The sequence below is a fragment of the Oncorhynchus keta genome, chromosome 30, assembly GCF_023373465.1.
Source record: "Oncorhynchus keta strain PuntledgeMale-10-30-2019 chromosome 30, Oket_V2, whole genome shotgun sequence".
Lineage (NCBI taxonomy): Eukaryota > Metazoa > Chordata > Actinopteri > Salmoniformes > Salmonidae > Oncorhynchus > Oncorhynchus keta.
This window is the reverse complement of record NC_068450.1, coordinates 61,930,124-61,949,427: the sequence shown is the minus strand read 5'-3', so window position 1 is coordinate 61,949,427 and position 19,304 is coordinate 61,930,124. Positions and strand designations below refer to the sequence as shown.

Genomic DNA, 19,304 nt, shown 5'->3' with positions numbered 1-19,304 from the left:
CATTTAAATACTTTTGAATTGGAGTACTTAGGAAATGTCTATAAATGTTGACATTTGCCGAAGACCCTAAAAGGTATAGAGGGGATAAATGATGCAGGACAACACAACACATTTGTTCTCTGTACACAGTTCATTTAAGACAGCTTTCCACTCCTGTCACTGATCCTATGAACCCTACCCTTGCAGCGCCTCTCTCCTCTCTCTCTCTCTCTCCACTCTCTCCCTCTCTCTACTCCCTCTCTCCCTCTCTCCACTCCCTCTCTCCCTTTCTGTCCTATCACCTCTCTCCTATCACCTCTCCTTCTCTCATTCCCTTCATTTGCAGATGGCGGTGAAGTGAGGTGGCTGAGGACTAGTATGTGTGTGAGTGCGTGGAAGGAAACATCCTCCCCTTGGAGAGAAAGAGAAATCAGAGAAAGAGAGAGAGAGGAAGAAGAAGCAGCTGCTCTCCAGTAACAGGGTAAGACAATTCCACCCGACTGAACTTGACTCTTACTGTAAATGAACTAGAAACGACCCACAAACAGTTGTATCTGTTGATAAAAATGATAATTGATAAGATAATTTGCAACATATGATCTTCCAGGGTGTTGTACAGCATTTCAACTGTTTTTTGTTCCATAACCTTTGAACTTTTAACTACAGTGTGTTGAGCACGAGTTCTGCATTCCTAAATGGGATTAACTGATAAGAATCAAATCGTGTCTGACGACCTTAACAATAACAACTGTTATGATCTCTGGAGTTTTTTTCCAGGTAAAAGAGGACGTGCTAGGGTTTTGAAAACTCCAGATTCTGTGTGATTATTCCACTGCCAAACCAGAAGCCTGCAGATAAGGCTTCAACCTGTTTCTGTAAAAACAACACTATGTACTCATCCAGCAAGAAGGATGATTGCCATTACAGTGTTTTGTCTTTCCTAAGTTATCCTTCATTGTCATCTAATAAAACTGCCTTTGGTAAACAACACTGCTCTGTATATAAAGCATAATGCTGGTTGTGAACAGGACCAGAGTAGTCGCTGATCATTCACTGGACAATCAGATTTCATAACGGCTGTTTGGTTAAAATACCTTAATTAAAGGGAGAGCCCAAAACCATTGAGTTCCGGTTCATATTTCTTTAGTCTAGTACCCAGAGATAGATTATCGGGGGTAGCTCTCTACCTTAGTCCCTCCATTATCAACAGGTAATATTCCATGTGTTCACTGCACTGCTGTGATGTGTGGAGATTTACTGAAAGTGTCAGGTCCCCTGGGCTTGTGTTGTTTGGCTCGCTGAGGAGTCCCTTGGCTCTCATTGTGCAGTGCTGTTACGTAGGACTTATCAGTCACACTTCCTTTTTAGAGGCTTTTTCCAGGGAGGGACCATGTTGGTACCTGGTTTCTATTTACTTCCATGGTAAGTAAGCAGCAGTGGGGGCTGCTGAGGGGAGGACGGCTCATAATAATAGCTGGAACGAAGCGAATGGAACGGTATCCAACACATAGAAACCATGTGTTTGGTGTATTTGATACCATTCCACCCCTTCCACTCCAGCCATTACCACAATCTCGTCCTCCCCAGGTAAGGCGCCACCAGCCTCCTGTGGTAAGCAGGTCAAACGATGTTAAGATCTTCTATACTTTTGGGCCTCCCGGGTGGCGCAGTGGTTAAGGGCGCTGTACTGCAGCGCCAGCTGTGCCACCAGAGACTCTGAGACTCGTGCCCAGGCTCTGTCGCAACCGGCCGCGACCGGGAGGTCCGTGGGGTGACGCACAATTGGCCCAGCGTCATCTGGGTTAGGGAAGGCTTGGCCGGTAGGGATATCCTTGACTCATCACACACCAGCGACTCCTGTGGCGGGCCGGGCGCAGTGCAAGCTAACCAAGGTTGCCAGGTGCACGGTGTTTCCTCCGACACATTGGTGTGGCTGGCTTCTGGGTTGGATGCGCGCTGTGTTAAGAAGCAGTGCAGCTTGGTTGGGTTGTGTGTCGGAGGAGTCATGACTTTCAACCTTCGTCTCTCCCGAGCCCGTACGGGAGTTGTAGCGATGAGACAAGAGACTAGCTACTAAACAATTGTATACTACGAAAAAGGGGTGTAAAAAATAAAACAAATAGACCTTCTATACTTTGAACAATGTATTTCTTTGTTTATTCTTTGTTTATTGTTCATTTCCAGTTAATTATTCACTCATTGCCTACAGCTGAAATCTATTTCTATTCAAATGGATTCATTTACACTCCGGAAACATTTAATCGGACTATTTTATTGTATGCGTGGCACTGTAAAAAGTAGATGGTTTCCTCTTATCTATACAGTAGCTCAGCTGTGGGGTTCCATTATAGCCTTGGGGGAACAACCGGTCATGCGGACGTCACTACAGGCACTCGAGGACCTGAGGTGTCGCAGCCGCAGGTGTGTGTGTGTGAGGTCTAAAAGGTTACACAAGTTCATCATCTCATTAAACAGTAATATACAGGCTTATCCTCGCCAGATCCACAGATAGACAGAGCCATTGAGAGCCAGCCATCATATACAGTCTCTTGGCTTGATTTAGAATCTCAATAGACACCATGTTGACACTAAAAGTTACACCTGAGACATTGACACTTCGAGTTACAATGCAAATTAGAATGTTTTAATCATGGAACGTTTGGTGCCAACAAGGAGGATAGTTAGCTTAAAGACTCTTCTACCACAGAGTGCATTCGTAGTATACAGATGCCGTATCTTAATTTGAGCCAGTTAAAACAGCATGAATATAATCCTGCAGCAACAGGAAATGTGAATTGTTATGTGGATTATAATTAATGGACATGTTTTGTAGGGGTTGTTTTGTAGGGGTCGAGTCTGACATTTTAAAGTGGAAATTACAATTCCTTCAACAACAGGATGATCAAATTAAGATATGGCATCTGTACTGTGCTGTTTGTAGCCAGCTGGATCAGGACTGGCCAGCCAACTTCAGTAATATCCTGTAGCTGCAGGATAGGATTTCACCAGAGACAGTACCCCTGCTGTTCCCTATTGTTGGGCTTGTTCTCTGCAGATATCCATTCTGCTGGGCACCAGGGTTCAAAGCCTGGTTGCTGTGTGTGGTTCAGTAGTTGGGTTGCTCAGTGAGCTGCACCGACCTTTAGTCTTCTACTCTGCTGAGAGATTATGTTCCAGTTGACAGCTGGATGCAGAGCAGGGTTGCTGTATTAGACTAGGTTTTTGTATTAGACTAGGTTTTTGTATTAGATTGGGTTGCTGTATTAGACTGGGTTGCTGTATTAGACTAGGTTTTTGTATTAGATTGGGTTGCTGTATTAGACTGGGTTGTTGTATTAGACTAGGTTTTTGTATTAGATTGGGTTGCTGTATTAGACTGGGTTGCTGTATTAGACTAGGTTTTTGTATTAGATTGGGTTGCTGTATTAGACAGGGTTGCTGTATTAGACAGGGTTGTTGTATTAGACTGGGTTGTTGTATTAGATTGGGTTGCTGTATTAGACAGGGTTGTTGTATTAGACTGGGTTGTTGTATTAGATTGGGTTGTTGTATTAGATTGGGTTGTTGTATTAGATTGGGTTGCTGTATTAGACAGGGTTGTTGTATTAGATTGGGTTGCTGTATTAGACAGGGTTGTTGTATTCGATTGGGTTGCTGTATTAGACAGGGTTGTTGTATTAGACAGGGTTGTTGTATTAGATTGGGTTGTTGTATTAGACAGGGTTGTTGTATTAGACAGGGTTGTTGTATTAGACAGGGTTGCTGTATTAGACAGGGTTGTTGTATTAGATTGGGTTGCTGTATTAGACAGGGTTGTTGTATTAGATTGGGTTGCTGTATTAGACAGGGTTGTTGTATTAGATTGGGTTGCTGTATTAGACAGGGTTGTTGTATTAGATTGGGTTGCTGTATTAGACAGGGTTGTTGTATTAGACAGAGTTGTTGTATTAGACAGGGTTGTTGTATTAGATTGGGTTGCTGTATTAGATTGGGTTGTTGTATTAGACAGGGTTGTTGTATTAGACAGGGTTGTTGTATTAGACAGGGTTGCTGTATTAGACAGGGTTGTTGTATTAGACAGGGTTGTTGTATTAGACAGGGTTGTTGTATTAGATTGGGTTGCTGTATTAGACAGGGTTGTTGTATTAGATTGGGTTGTTGTATTAGATTGGGTTGCTGTATTAGACAGGGTTGTTGTATTAGATTGGGTTGCTGTATTAGACAGGGTTGTTGTATTAGACAGGGTTGCTGTATTAAACAGGGTTGTTGTATTAGACTGGGTTGTTGTATTAGACCGGGTTGTTGTATTAGACAGGGTTGTTGTATTAGATTGGGTTGCTGTATTAGACAGGGTTGTTGTATTAGATTGGGTTGCTGTATTAGACAGGGTTGTTGTATTAGATTGGGTTGCTGTATTAGACAGGGTTGTTGTATTAGATTGGGTTGTTGTATTAGACTGGGTTGCTGTATTAGACTGGGTTGTTGTATTAGATTGGGTTGCTGTATTAGACCGGGTTGTTGTATTAGATTGGGTTGCTGTATTAGACAGGGTTGTTGTATTAGATTGGGTTGTTGTATTAGACAGGGTTGCTGTATTAAACAGGGTTGTAGTATTAGACAGGGTTGTTGTATTAGACTGGGTTGTTGTATTAGACAGGGTTGTTGTATTAGATTGGGTTGCTGTATTAGACAGGGTTGTTGTATTAGACAGGGTTGTTGTATTAGACAGGGTTGCTGTATTAGACAGGGTTGTTGTATTAGATTGGGTTGCTGTATTAGACAGGGTTGTTGTATTAGATTGGGTTGCTGTATTAGACAGGGTTGTTGTATTAGATTGGGTTGCTGTATTAGACAGGGTTGTTGTATTAGACAGGGTTGCTGTATTAGACAGGGTTGTTGTATTAGATTGGGTTGCTGTATTAGACAGGGTTGTTGTATTAGACAGGGTTGTTGTATTAAACAGGGTTGTTGTATTAAACAGGGTTGTTGTATTATATCGGGTTGCTGTATTAGACAGGGTTGTTGTATTAAACAGGGTTGTTGTATTAGACAGGGTTGTTGTATTAGACAGGGTTGTTGTATTAGACAGGGTTGTTGTATTAAACAGGGTTGTTGTATTAGATTGGGTTGCTGTATTAGACAGGATTGTTGTATTAGATTGGGTTGCTGTATTAGACAGGGTTGTTGTATTAGACAGGGTTGCTGTATTAGACAGGGTTGTTGTATTAGATTGGGTTGCTGTATTAGACAGGGTTGTTGTATTAGACAGGGTTGTTGTATTAGACAGGGTTGTTGTATTAGACAGGGTTGTTGTATTAGACAGGGTTGTTGTATTAGACAGGGTTACTGTATTAGACGGGGTTGTTGTATTAAACAGGGTTGTTGTATTAGATTGGGTTGCTGTATTAGACAGGGTTGTTGTATTAAACAGGGTTGTTGTATTAAACAGGGTTGTTGTATTAGACAGGGTTGTTGTATTAGACAGGGTTGTTGTATTAGACAGGGTTGTTGTATTAAACAGGGTTGTTGTATTAGATTGGGTTGCTGTATTAGACAGGGTTGTTGTATTAGATTGGGTTGTTGTATTAGACAGGGTTGTTGTATTAGACAGGGTTGTTGTATTAGACAGGGTTGTTGTATTAGATTGGGTTGCTGTATTAGACAGGGTTTTTGTATTAGACAGGGTTGTTGTATTAGACAGGGTTGCTGTATTAGACAGGGTTGTTGTATTAGACAGGGTTGTTGTATTAGATTGGGTTGCTGTATTAGACAGGGTTGTTGTATTAAACAGGGTTGTTGTATTAGACAGGGTTGTTGTATTAGACAGGGTTGTTGTATTAGACAGGGTTGTTGTATTAGACAGGGTTGTTGTATTAAACAGGGTTGTTGTATTAGATTGGGTTGCTGTATTAAACAGGGTTGTTGTATTAGATTGGGTTGTTGTATTAGACAGGGTTGTTGTATTAGACAGGGTTGTTGTATTAGACAGGGTTGTTGTATTAGATTGGGTTGTTGTATTAAACAGGGTTGTTGTATTAGATTGGGTTGTTGTATTAGATTGGGTTGTTGTATTAAACAGGGTTGTTGTATTAGACAGGGTTGTTGTATTAGATTGGGTTGTTGTATTAAACAGGGTTGTTGTATTAGATTGGGTTGTTGTATTAAACAGGGTTGTTGTATTAGATTGGGTTGTTGTATTAAACAGGGTTGTTGTATTAGACAGGGTTGTTGTATTAGATTGGGTTGTTGTATTAAACAGGGTTGTTGTATTAGATTGGGTTGCTGTATTAAACAGGGTTGTTGTATTAGATTGGGTTGTTGTATTAGACAGGGTTGTTGTATTAGACAGGGTTGTTGTATTAGACAGGGTTGTTGTATTAGATTGGGTTGTTGTATTAAACAGGGTTGTTGTATTAGATTGGGTTGTTGTATTAGACAGGGTTGTTGTATTAGACAGGGTTGTTGTATTAGACAGGGTTGTTGTATTAGACAGGGTTGTTGTATTAGACAGGGTTGTTGTATTAAACAGGGTTGTTGTATTAGATTGGGTTGCTGTATTAGACAGGGTTGTTGTATTAAACAGGGTTGTTGTATTAGACAGGGTTGTTGTATTAGATTGGGTTGCTGTATTAGACAGGGTTGTTGTATTAAACAGGGTTGTTGTATTAGACAGGGTTGTTGTATTAGACAGGGTTGTTGTATTAGACAGGGTTGTTGTATTAGACAGGGTTGTTGTATTAAACAGGGTTGTTGTATTAGACAGGGTTGTTGTATTAGATTGGGTTGCTGTATTAGACAGGGTTGCTGTATTAGACAGGGTTGTTGTATTAGATTGGGTTGCTGTATTAGACAGGGTTGTTGTATTAGATTGGGTTGCTGTATTAGACAGGGTTGTTGTATTAGACAGGGTTGTTGTATTAGATTGGGTTGCTGTATTAGACAGGGTTGTTGTATTAGATTGGGTTGTTGTATTAGACAGGGTTGTTGTATTAGACAGGGTTGCTGTATTAGACAGGGTTGTTGTATTAGATTGGGTTGCTGTATTAGACAGGGTTGTTGTATTAGACAGGGTTGTTGTATTAGACAGGGTTGTTGTATTAGACAGGGTTGTTGTATTAAACAGGGTTGTTGTATTAGACAGGGTTGTTGTATTAGACAGGGTTGTTGTATTAGACAGGGTTGCTGTATTAGACAGGGTTGTTGTATTAGATTGGGTTGCTGTATTAGACAGGGTTGCTGTATTAGACAGGGTTGTTGTATTAGATTGGGTTGCTGTATTAGACAGGGTTGTTGTATTAGATTGGGTTGCTGTATTAGACAGGGTTGCTGTATTAGACAGGGTTGCTGTATTAGACAGGGTTGTTGTATTAGATTGGGTTGCTGTATTAGACAGGGTTGTTATATTAGACATGGTTGTTGTATTAGATTGGGTTGCTGTATTAGACAGGGTTTTTGTATTAGATTGGGTTGCTGTATTAGACAGGGTTGTTGTATTAGACAGGGTTGCTGTATTAGACAGGGTTGTTGTATTAGACAGGGTTGTTGTATTAGACAGGGTTGTTGTATTAGATTGGGTTGCTGTATTAGACAGGGTTGTTGTATTAGATTGGGTTGCTGTATTAGACAGGGTTGTTGTATTAGATTGGGTTGCTGTATTAGACAGGGTTGTTGTATTAGACAGGGTTGCTGTATTAGACAGGGTTGTTGTATTAGATTGGGTTGCTGTATTAGACAGGGTTGTTGTATTAGACAGGGTTGTTGTATTAGACAGGGTTGTTGTATTAGACAGGGTTGTTGTATTAAACAGGGTTGTTGTATTAGACAGGGTTGTTGTATTAGACAGGGTTGTTGTATTAGACAGGGTTGCTGTATTAGACAGGGTTGTTGTATTAGATTGGGTTGCTGTATTAGACAGGGTTGCTGTATTAGACAGGGTTGCTGTATTAGACAGGGTTGTTGTATTAGACAGGGTTGTTGTATTAGATTGGGTTGCTGTATTAGACAGGGTTGTTGTATTAAACAGGGTTGTTGTATTAGACAGGGTTGTTGTATTAGACAGGGTTGTTGTATTAGACAGGGTTGTTGTATTAGACAGGGTTGTTGTATTAAACAGGGTTGTTGTATTAGATTGGGTTGCTGTATTAAACAGGGTTGTTGTATTAGATTGGGTTGTTGTATTAGACAGGGTTGTTGTATTAGACAGGGTTGTTGTATTAGACAGGGTTGTTGTATTAGATTGGGTTGTTGTATTAAACAGGGTTGTTGTATTAGATTGGGTTGTTGTATTAGATTGGGTTGTTGTATTAAACAGGGTTGTTGTATTAGACAGGGTTGTTGTATTAGATTGGGTTGTTGTATTAAACAGGGTTGTTGTATTAGATTGGGTTGTTGTATTAAACAGGGTTGTTGTATTAGATTGGGTTGTTGTATTAAACAGGGTTGTTGTATTAGACAGGGTTGTTGTATTAGATTGGGTTGTTGTATTAAACAGGGTTGTTGTATTAGATTGGGTTGCTGTATTAAACAGGGTTGTTGTATTAGATTGGGTTGTTGTATTAGACAGGGTTGTTGTATTAGACAGGGTTGTTGTATTAGACAGGGTTGTTGTATTAGATTGGGTTGTTGTATTAAACAGGGTTGTTGTATTAGATTGGGTTGTTGTATTAGACAGGGTTGTTGTATTAGACAGGGTTGTTGTATTAGACAGGGTTGTTGTATTAGACAGGGTTGTTGTATTAGACAGGGTTGTTGTATTAAACAGGGTTGTTGTATTAGATTGGGTTGCTGTATTAGACAGGGTTGTTGTATTAAACAGGGTTGTTGTATTAGACAGGGTTGTTGTATTAGATTGGGTTGCTGTATTAGACAGGGTTGTTGTATTAAACAGGGTTGTTGTATTAGACAGGGTTGTTGTATTAGACAGGGTTGTTGTATTAGACAGGGTTGTTGTATTAGACAGGGTTGTTGTATTAAACAGGGTTGTTGTATTAGACAGGGTTGTTGTATTAGATTGGGTTGCTGTATTAGACAGGGTTGCTGTATTAGACAGGGTTGTTGTATTAGATTGGGTTGCTGTATTAGACAGGGTTGTTGTATTCGATTGGGTTGCTGTATTAGACAGGGTTGTTGTATTAGACAGGGTTGTTGTATTAGATTGGGTTGCTGTATTAGACAGGGTTGTTGTATTAGATTGGGTTGTTGTATTAGACAGGGTTGTTGTATTAGACAGGGTTGCTGTATTAGACAGGGTTGTTGTATTAGATTGGGTTGCTGTATTAGACAGGGTTGTTGTATTAGACAGGGTTGTTGTATTAGACAGGGTTGTTGTATTAGACAGGGTTGTTGTATTAAACAGGGTTGTTGTATTAGACAGGGTTGTTGTATTAGACAGGGTTGTTGTATTAGACAGGGTTGCTGTATTAGACAGGGTTGTTGTATTAGATTGGGTTGCTGTATTAGACAGGGTTGCTGTATTAGACAGGGTTGTTGTATTAGATTGGGTTGCTGTATTAGACAGGGTTGTTGTATTAGATTGGGTTGCTGTATTAGACAGGGTTGCTGTATTAGACAGGGTTGCTGTATTAGACAGGGTTGTTGTATTAGATTGGGTTGCTGTATTAGACAGGGTTGTTATATTAGACATGGTTGTTGTATTAGATTGGGTTGCTGTATTAGACAGGGTTTTGTATTAGATTGGGTTGCTGTATTAGACAGGGTTGTTGTATTAGACAGGGTTGCTGTATTAGACAGGGTTGTTGTATTAGACAGGGTTGTTGTATTAGACAGGGTTGTTGTATTAGATTGGGTTGCTGTATTAGACAGGGTTGTTGTATTAGATTGGGTTGCTGTATTAGACAGGGTTGTTGTATTAGATTGGGTTGCTGTATTAGACAGGGTTGTTGTATTAGACAGGGTTGCTGTATTAGACAGGGTTGTTGTATTAGATTGGGTTGCTGTATTAGACAGGGTTGTTGTATTAGACAGGGTTGTTGTATTAGACAGGGTTGTTGTATTAGACAGGGTTGTTGTATTAAACAGGGTTGTTGTATTAGACAGGGTTGTTGTATTAGACAGGGTTGTTGTATTAGACAGGGTTGCTGTATTAGACAGGGTTGTTGTATTAGATTGGGTTGCTGTATTAGACAGGGTTGCTGTATTAGACAGGGTTGTTGTATTAGATTGGGTTGCTGTATTAGACAGGGTTGTTGTATTAGATTGGGTTGCTGTATTAGACAGGGTTGCTGTATTAGACAGGGTTGTTGTATTAGATTGGGTTGCTGTATTAGACAGGGTTGTTGTATTAGACAGGGTTGTTGTATTAGATTGGGTTGCTGTATTAGACAGGGTTTTTGTATTAGATTGGGTTGCTGTATTAGACAGGGTTGTTGTATTAGATTGGGTTGCTGTATTAGACAGGGTTGTTGTATTAGACAGGGTTGTTGTATTAGACAGGGTTGTTGTATTAGACAGGGTTGTTGTATTAGATTGGGTTGTTGTATTAGACAGGGTTGTTGTATTAGACAGGGTTGTTGTATTAGATTGGGTTGCTGTATTAGACAGGGTTGTTGTATTAGACAGGGTTGCTGTATTAGACAGGGTTGTTGTATTAGACAGGGTTGTTGTATTAGACAGGGTTGTTGTATTAGATTGGGTTGCTGTATTAGACAGGGTTGTTGTATTAGATTGGGTTGCTGTATTAGACAGGGTTGTTGTATTAGACAGGGTTGTTGTATTAGACAGGGTTGTTGTATTAGACAGGGTTGTTGTATTAGATTGGGTTGCTGTATTAGACAGGGTTGTTGTATTAGACAGGGTTGTTGTATTAGATTGGGTTGCTGTATTAGACAGGGTTGTTGTATTAGATTGGGTTGCTGTATTAGACAGGGTTGTTGTATTAGATTGGGTTGTTGTATTAGATTGCGTTGTTGTATTAGACAGGGTTGTTGTATTAGACAGGGTTGCTGTATTAGACAGGGTTGTTGTATTAGATTGGGTTGCTGTATTAGACAGGGTTGCTGTATTAGACAGGGTTGCTGTATTAGACAGGGTTACTGTATTAGATTGGGTTGCTGTATTAAACAGGGTTTCTGTATTAGACAGGGTTGCTGTTTAGACTGGGTTGCTGTATTAGACTGGGTTTCTGTATTAGACTGGGTTTCTGTATTAAACAGGGTTGCTGTATTAGACAGGATTGCTGCATGTGGTTTGCTGGCTGGGTTCAGTGCACTAACCCAGTCTTCTCCCTGAGTTCTTCCTGCTTGGATACGTCTTGGAAAAAGATGGATTGGGGGAGTTTGGTTGTGCTTAGAACGTTGGTGAACCTTTGGTTTTTGTTGTCTTCTTTCAGACATTGTGTGAAAGAGCTGTCCGTGTGTGTGTCTGTGCATGTGTGTGCGTGTGCGTGTGCGTGTGCGTGTGTGTGAGCATTATGAGTCTGGGAAAGGTTGAACTCAGGTCGTGTTTAATTTGTCTCCTTGTTATTTAATGTCACATCACGTCACCAGTGGACTGCTAGGCAACTCCTATTCAGGACCAGGCACAAAGTCAACACAGGAGCTGAAAGCCTCTTGTCTGGTCCGCTTGCTCTAATCAAACGCTCCATGATATCTGCTGAAAGAGAAATACTGTTGAAACTAATTGGAACTGCTGACACAATAATAACTGAACTGGCAAACTTGACTTGAGAAAATGTTCAAATGAAAAGCGCTTATTTATTAACTATAAATAACTAGAACAATGACAATAGCAAAGCTAATATCTAACGCCTGACAAAAAGTAGACCATTTATCAGGTCTGTTAGGTTTCTTAAACGTTGCCTAAGTTTAGAGGTGTTATCAGCTCGTTCAAGGAAAAGAGGGTGTGAAACTATTTGTTATCAATGAAGGGTAATTTATGTCGGCTATATAATCAAATGTGCTATAATTAAATATTAAATAAATAAATACATGTTATTAAAATACGACAACTCCAAAATCTGTTGAGACAATGTATTAAAATATATGTATATATTTTTTAAAATGTTTTTTAGTATTTTTGACAGTAGTGCAGGAAATGTAAAGGGAGACAGCTAGTAAGAGCATAGACAGAGGGGGCTGAGACAGGGCTCCCACCCACATCACCAGGGAGGTATAGACAGAGGGTGCTGAGACAGGGCTCCAACCCACATCACCAGGGAGGTATAGACAGAGGGTGGCTGAGACAAGGCTCCAACCCACATCACCAGGGAGGTATAGACAGAGGGTGGCTGAGACAGGGCTCCAACCCACATCACCAGGGGGGTATAGAGAGGTATATTTTGCAGTGTGTGCACAGTAACAATACTCAGGCAATACTCAGGCAATACTGAGGCCAGTCCTGAAAGCACACTTTGTCCAGGGAGGGAGTGGTGTGATAGAGGTGAGCTGTAACCTGCAGTCTACTGGCTCCTGAATGGCTCACAGGGAGAGCCATTGTTCAAACAGAACCCTCAGGCGTTGCTAAATACTGGTTTTTGTCTTGCCCTGTCTCTCTTCCTAGGTAAGAGCAGCTAACTCCAGTCTCCTGTCATGGATAGCAACGCTGGGGAAGTGGAGGACTCAGGAGAAGAGCTTACAGGTAGAACACGTCTACTTTCTCTTTAAATGATTGCCATGCCTAAACCAATGTAAACAGACATACGTAGCTGGCAAATCATTCACTCCCAATGCACCATTCATATACAGTGCATTATGCAATGCAAACAGGAATGAACTTCACAGCAAAAGTCTCATGTCTGACTCTGCAAACAAAACCAAATGTAGGACAGTAACTTTGTGGTGGTTTCAGGGAGGAAGAAGTCTCGGTTCAAGCTGCTGAAGAGTCGTCTGTTTGGCCGTCTGAAGAGGAAGGAGACTGAAGGACGGATGAAGCAGAGCCAGTCCGCTAGTGATGTCACTGCTGATGTCATAGCTCCAAGGGACGACGACTCAGAGGATGACTGTTTGTAAGCATCTGACCTCTTTCACTCACTGGAAATAGTAGCATGTCAAGTTGATCAAGTTATCACGTTTAAGTAGCACGTCCACTGGGAAATACTGTATGTATGTAGGAAACATATTTTTGAACTGTGTCACTTACAGGGGCGGTCCAAATACACTGGGGTCCAGAGCTCTGTCACATGACAGCATCTTCCTGGCTGACCAATCACAGAGCTCCTCTGAGCCGACGAGGGTTCTGTCTCAAGAGAATGTACACAGCAGGATACGAGAACTGCAGGTGAATTCGTAGGCGGGAGGGTCCTTATAGTCTAATCTACTGTTGTGATTGGTCCCGGAGTGTGCTCATCACACATGCACTGTTTCTGATTGGGCAGCTGAAACTGCAGCGGCAGAACATGTGTCTGGGCCCTCCCCCCTTGCTGATCACTGGAAAGAGAATGGAAGATTCTGGAGCCACCTCTGAGGATGATGGTTTACCCCAGAGCCCTCCAGAGATCTTGTTCCATGACCGAACAGCACAGGGGCCTTCCTACAAGGTGAATGGGGCTGATCACATATACTGCACACACATAGATACAATTGATCTAACTTGTATTTATCCTGGATAGTCTCATTGAGATAACATCTATTTTTAGAGAATAAACCTTGCTGTAGTCAGTAGAGTCTGTTGGTAAACTTGCAAACAAAACACATTGTAATCATCACCATTATCATCATCATTCCTCATTACTCTTCCACCACCTTGTGTGACTGACTGATTAACACCTCTTCCTCCATTCCATCCCCAGTTCCCTGACACTCACAGGCACCATAGCTCTCTGAGTTTAGCAGGGACAGGAAGTGAGGAGGAGGAGCAGGTGATGCGACTTCCTGTCTGCGTTACACCACATCCCACATTCACATACTGATCATCCTAACAACATTCACCGAAAACATGTTTGTTGGGTCCATTTCAGTTGTTAATGTGCTTTTCTACTTTCTCCTCGGTGCCTCTCCCAGCCCTCCCCCCGTCCTCTCTCCCCGAATCCTGCTTCCCCCTGTGATCCAGAGCCCTCCCCTGCAGTGGACTTTACCAGCCCAGCCCAGTACACTCCTAGCCTGGACAGCTCTGCCGCCCGTCACCGCATGTCTGTTAAACCCAGGAACCAGAGGGCCAGCGCCAAGGGAAGGAAAGGTCCCCTGGTAAGATCTCACTGTGTAGTGTAACATCAAAACACCACATAGTGGGTACTGGGCAGCATTCAATCTCTAATACCTTCATTACAGTGTAAATATAAGACCATGGTTTAACGGGCTGTTTTTCTTGTCTGTGTCCTTACTAGAGAGCAAGCAGACTTGGCTCAGAGAGCCTGAGTGACCTGGACCCAGACCAGCCCCTGTCTGAGAGGGAGGAAGAGCAGGATGGAACGGAGGACGAGGACAGAGAGGAAGAGGAGGAGAGGGAGCGACCGTTCTCTTCATCTCCAAAAGACTCTGAGGAGAAGCCCTGGCAGTCAGTACCCCCTGGTGGTCAGAAAGAGGTATTACAGATACAAGAGTCCTCTGAGACAGAGGGACGCGTCACCACCAACCCTCTCTACCTCCAGGCTATGACCTCTCCTCTATCAGAACCCATGACCAAGACCTCCATCCTGGAGACCCCGAGCCTGTCCACTCCCCCTTCAGCAGCAGTGGAGGAGCCACAGAAGCCCCCGGAACCGATCCGGGTCAAACGCCCAAGAACTCTCATCCAGGATAATTCAGACCAGGGAAGTCGGTCTGGGTCTACATCTGAAAAGACCCTCTCCAGGCCTCTCAGTCCTATCTATGGATCAGATAATATCACTTCCATCACAAATCAACTGCCCTCAAAAGAGAAGCCAGAGGAGAATATGACCCCAGCCACCTCTAACAAGGGAGACAGGTTGAGCAGAAACACACAGGGTGTGAGCCTAGCAGACACCAGCAGCTCTACACACCACTCTGCTCTACCTACCCCTGCCCCTCGCATTATAAGACAAACACAGAGACCTGCTTATGAGAGAGAGTCTGTCAGAGAGACTACAGCAGTCCCACTGTCGGGCATTAATGAAGAAACCTCCAAATTGGACCTGGTGCAGAAGACAACAGGGCCACCTACTGGCCATGAAGACACACTGCCTAGAGCAAACAGTTTCTCCACCTCCTCCTTGAGACAGCGTTCCAAGAGTGCCACTGGCAGAGCCCACACAGGGACTAGAAATGAGGAGATGAATGCAGAAGGAAAAGGAGGGGAAGGTTTGGTGGCCAAGAACCCTCATCAGGAGTCTGTCAGAAGGCAAGAGGTAAAACCAGAGCAGGTCACATTTAAAGGCCTGAAGGAAAACCAACCACAACCCTCACCTCAGGAGAGAAAAGTACAAACAGAGGTAGAAGTCGTGGAGGAGAGAGGACTGAAGGGAGGAGAGAAAAGGGATGGGCAGAGTGAGGGAAATGAGGAGAAGGAGCAGGAGCAGGAGAGGAGGAGTGCTTTCGGAGTGAAGCTGCGCACCACTTCTCAGTCTCTGAAGTATCGCTTGGAGAAGGACCAAGAATTCAGGGTTAAGTGTCATATTGTCTCAACAACTGCAGAACCAGTCAAAGGCGAAATTGGCACAAGTTCAAAGGTCAGGGGTGACTTGGCAAATAAGGCTTCGAGGAAGGGCCCGTCACAAGTGTCTGATTGCCCCCCCTCATACACCCCTGACAGAAACAGACTCAACGAGAACCAAGGTACGTGTGTCCTCTAGAACGTCGTCGATACTTCAGCAGAGAAATTGAGCCTCGCGTTCAACGCTCTGAGTTGTTTACTTTCTGAATCTACGTCATATCGCTGAGTCCATATTGAATAACTATTAACTTGGACTATGCACTAACTGACTTTGCGCTAACAAGGTGTTCTAGCTGACACGGTTGCAGCTATGTCAGTCTACTGAGGGCCCTGTTTCAATAGCATGTACTCACCTCTAGGCACTGTCTTGGTTCTATCCTTAGATGATGATGATACTGACCTGGTAGTAGATGCCTTTTCAGACCCAGGTAACATATATCCACTGAACCACTGAACACTTCTCTAATAATCATACAATAGTAGTTACAGTATAATGAGCACTTCTGAATCAATGGGCAATTTCCCCTCCAATCAAAACTGGATCCAGATCTGTATAATAATATGTGCCCTCTGTAATTATTGGGACGGTGAAGCATTTTGTGCCCAATAGAATTAAATGGTAAATAATGTATTGTGTCATTCTTGAGTCACTTTTATTGTATATGAGAATATAATATGTTTCTAAACACTTCTATATTAAAGTGGATGCTACCATGATTACTGATAATCCTGAATGAATCGTGAATAAGTAAGAAAGTTCCAGATGCACAAATATCCTACATGCTAACCTCTCACCATTACATTTTTTGGGGGGTATAATATTTGTGTATCTGTAACTTTCTCACTCATCATTATTGATGATTCATTTAGCATTATCCATATATCATGGTAGCATCCACATTCAATGTAGAAGTGTTTACAAACATATTCTATTCTTATTTTCAATAAACGTGACTCAATACATTTTTTACCATTCATTTCTAATTTGGCACAAAATAATCTGAAACACTACCAAAACAAACAGAAAATCACAAGCTTGATGTAGTCATTGCGTGCTATGAATATGGGACCAAATACTTAACTTTTTACTACTTTAATACTCATAAGTGAATTTGTCCCAATACTTTCGCTCACCTAAAATGGGGGACTATGAACAAAAACTGCTGTCATTTCTAAACGGTTCACCTGATATGGATGAAAATACCCTCAAATTAAAGCTGACAGTCTGTACTTTAACCACAGAGTCATTGTTTGATTTCAAATCCAACATTTGGAGTATAGAACCAAAAGAAGAAAACATGCTTCACTGTCCAAATAATTACAGGGGCACTGTTTGTAATAAGATCTCTGTTTCACCTCAATCATAATATTGCCAATATCGACCAAACCAAATGAACCACAGAATAAATGAAGATGATCTGATTAAATATTGGATTCACAACTCCAGTCATCAAACACCACAGTATCTTTTAAATACACTTTAAATAAAGTTTGACTTGATTTCAAAACTGTCACCCATTGTTCCTCAGACAAAGGCCCATCCTCCAGACCTGCTCTGGGGCTCCCAAGATGGACTGAGACCCCTGGGTCTAATGGGTCAGCTGGATCGGAGCCTGTCTGGATGTCCATGGCCCGGGAAAAGACCAGGAGTCTCCAACAGCATCTCAGTCCAGAGACAGTGCCTGGGACAGGGGGGACAACAACGCCCCAGTACACCCCATCACCACGGCCAGCTCCAACCCCAGCCCCACAGCCGAGATTACAACCAACAGCTCAGCCATCAACACAACCTCCATCACAATCACAGCCAAGCACAAAAACAGCCTCGCAAAAACAAACATCACCCCCAGTGGTACAATCACCATCTCAACCAATACCAAGCGGTAGACCAATCCTACAGGAAATGCATCTGACAGCTAAACTCAAAACATTGCCGTCAGATCAGCCTAACACACAACCGTCCTCCCAACCTCACACGCCAACCAGACCAACTCTACGAGGAGCGTCTGAGAGATCCTCCACGTCTCTGAAGAGAGCTGAGAAGATGCCTGTGGAGAAATGGACAGAAAGAGCGCTCCCGACTGGGACTATGGTAAATATTTGACTGTGCCCCCCACACACTAGGTTCAGATGTCTTTCCTGGTCAGTTAACGTGGTGAGGAAAAACAACTTACTCAATCAGAGTAATTCTTCATTTTGTAACTAAGATGTAATTTGGCCAGTTTAGTTAGTAATATGTCATCTCTGTATTTTATCTTAGGAGGAATCTATCAATGGTCAAATTGAGATTCACATCGCAAATCCTGAGATACCTTCTTCTTCATCATCATCATCATCCTCATTGTCACACCGGGGTCAGCCAACCTGGATGGAACTTGCTAAGAGGAAATCTCTGGCCTGGAGTGACAAGACTATGGACTAAGAGAAATGTACACGCGTGCGTGTGTGTGTTTGAGGGAGGTAAAGAGGTTCCTAAAGAGAGTAAGAAGAAGACTGAAATAAAATAATAATTTGTTGCTGACTGTATTATTTGAACCTACTGGCTTCAGAGTTTAAAACCTCTTTCCCTTTACTGTGCCTTACTCTTCTAACCATTACATTTTTAAAATTACTTATATTTCACATCGGCCAGACTGATGCTAAACTACTGCGTATAACAACACTAAACCAAGAGGTCTGGACTTTTATGGCAAGAGGGCATACTGTTGTTTGTTGCTGGTTCAAACTCCAATTCAGTTTTTTCACTGCTTTTGACATATCACTCCGTGCTTGATCCCTGTTGTCTGGAATAAATATACTGTCAATTGTATTCTGACTAGTTTGAATTGTGTGGGCTCAATCAACCATCAATAAGCTATTATCAACCACAATGCGGCTGCCTCATCAATGGGGCCACCGTGGAAATGGTCAATAACTGCAAATTCCTTGACGTACACATCTCAGAGAATCTGAAATGGTCTAACCACACGAACACCATAGTGAAGAAGGCACGACAGAGATTCTTCAACTTCAGTATGCTGAAGAAATTCGCCCTGTCCCCGAGGGCCCTCACAGTGTTCTACAGGAGCACCATCGAGAGCATACTGTCAAGCTGCATCACAGCCTGGTACGGCAACTCCACCGCCGCGGACTGCAAGACTCTTCATAGGTTGATACGTGCAGCCGAACGCACCATTGGGTGCACAGTGTATGCTCTACAGAGCACCTAAACTCAGCAAAAAAGAAACGTCCTCTCACTGTCAACTGGGCTGAGACCCCTGCACTACCTGCACCCCGTTTATTTTCAGCAAACTTAACATGTGCAAATATTTGTATGAACATAACAAGATTCAACAACTGAGACATAAACTGAACAAGTTCCACAGATATGTGACTAACAGAAATGGAGTAATGTGTTCCTGAACAAAGGGGGGTCAAAATCTAAAGTAACAGTCAGTATCTGGTGTGGCCACCAGCTGCATTAAGTACTGCAGTGCATCTCCTCCTCATGGACTGCACCAGATTTGCCTGTTCTTGCTGTGAGATGTTACCCCACTCTTCCACCAAGGAACCTGCAAGTTGACTGACATTTCTGGGGGGAATGGCCCTAGCCCTCACCCTCCGATCCAACAGGTCCCAGACGTGCTCAATGGGATTGAGATCCGCGCTCTTCGCTGGGCATGGCAGAACACTGACATTCCTGTCTTGCAGGAAATCACACTCTGGTGGTGGCATTGTCATGCTGGAGGGTCATGTCAGGATGAGCCTGCAGGAAGGGTACC

The 19,304-nt window shown here is 42.4% G+C and overlaps 1 protein-coding gene across 2 annotated transcripts; it reads left to right on the top strand.

Moving 5' to 3' along the window:
- Positions 1–245: 245 nt before the first annotated feature.
- Positions 246–18,352, top strand: LOC118383228 (CRACD-like protein). 2 transcript variants are annotated; one of them, XM_052489038.1, is made up of 11 exons: positions 248–460; positions 12,496–12,573; positions 12,784–12,940; positions 13,077–13,212; positions 13,310–13,471; positions 13,724–13,792; positions 13,935–14,117; positions 14,258–15,665; positions 15,927–15,971; positions 17,073–17,635; positions 17,804–18,352. In XM_052489038.1, the coding sequence occupies exons 2-11, from the start codon at positions 12,525–12,527 to the stop codon at positions 17,963–17,965; spliced, it is 2,934 nt and encodes a 977-aa protein (XP_052344998.1). In that variant the 5' UTR covers positions 248–460; positions 12,496–12,524; the 3' UTR covers positions 17,966–18,352. The 2 variants fall into 2 exon arrangements, with proteins under 2 accessions (XP_052344999.1, XP_052344998.1); XM_052489039.1 differs by lacking the exon at positions 15,927–15,971 and having other exon boundaries at positions 246–460.
- The last annotated feature ends 952 nt before the right edge of the window (positions 18,353–19,304 follow it).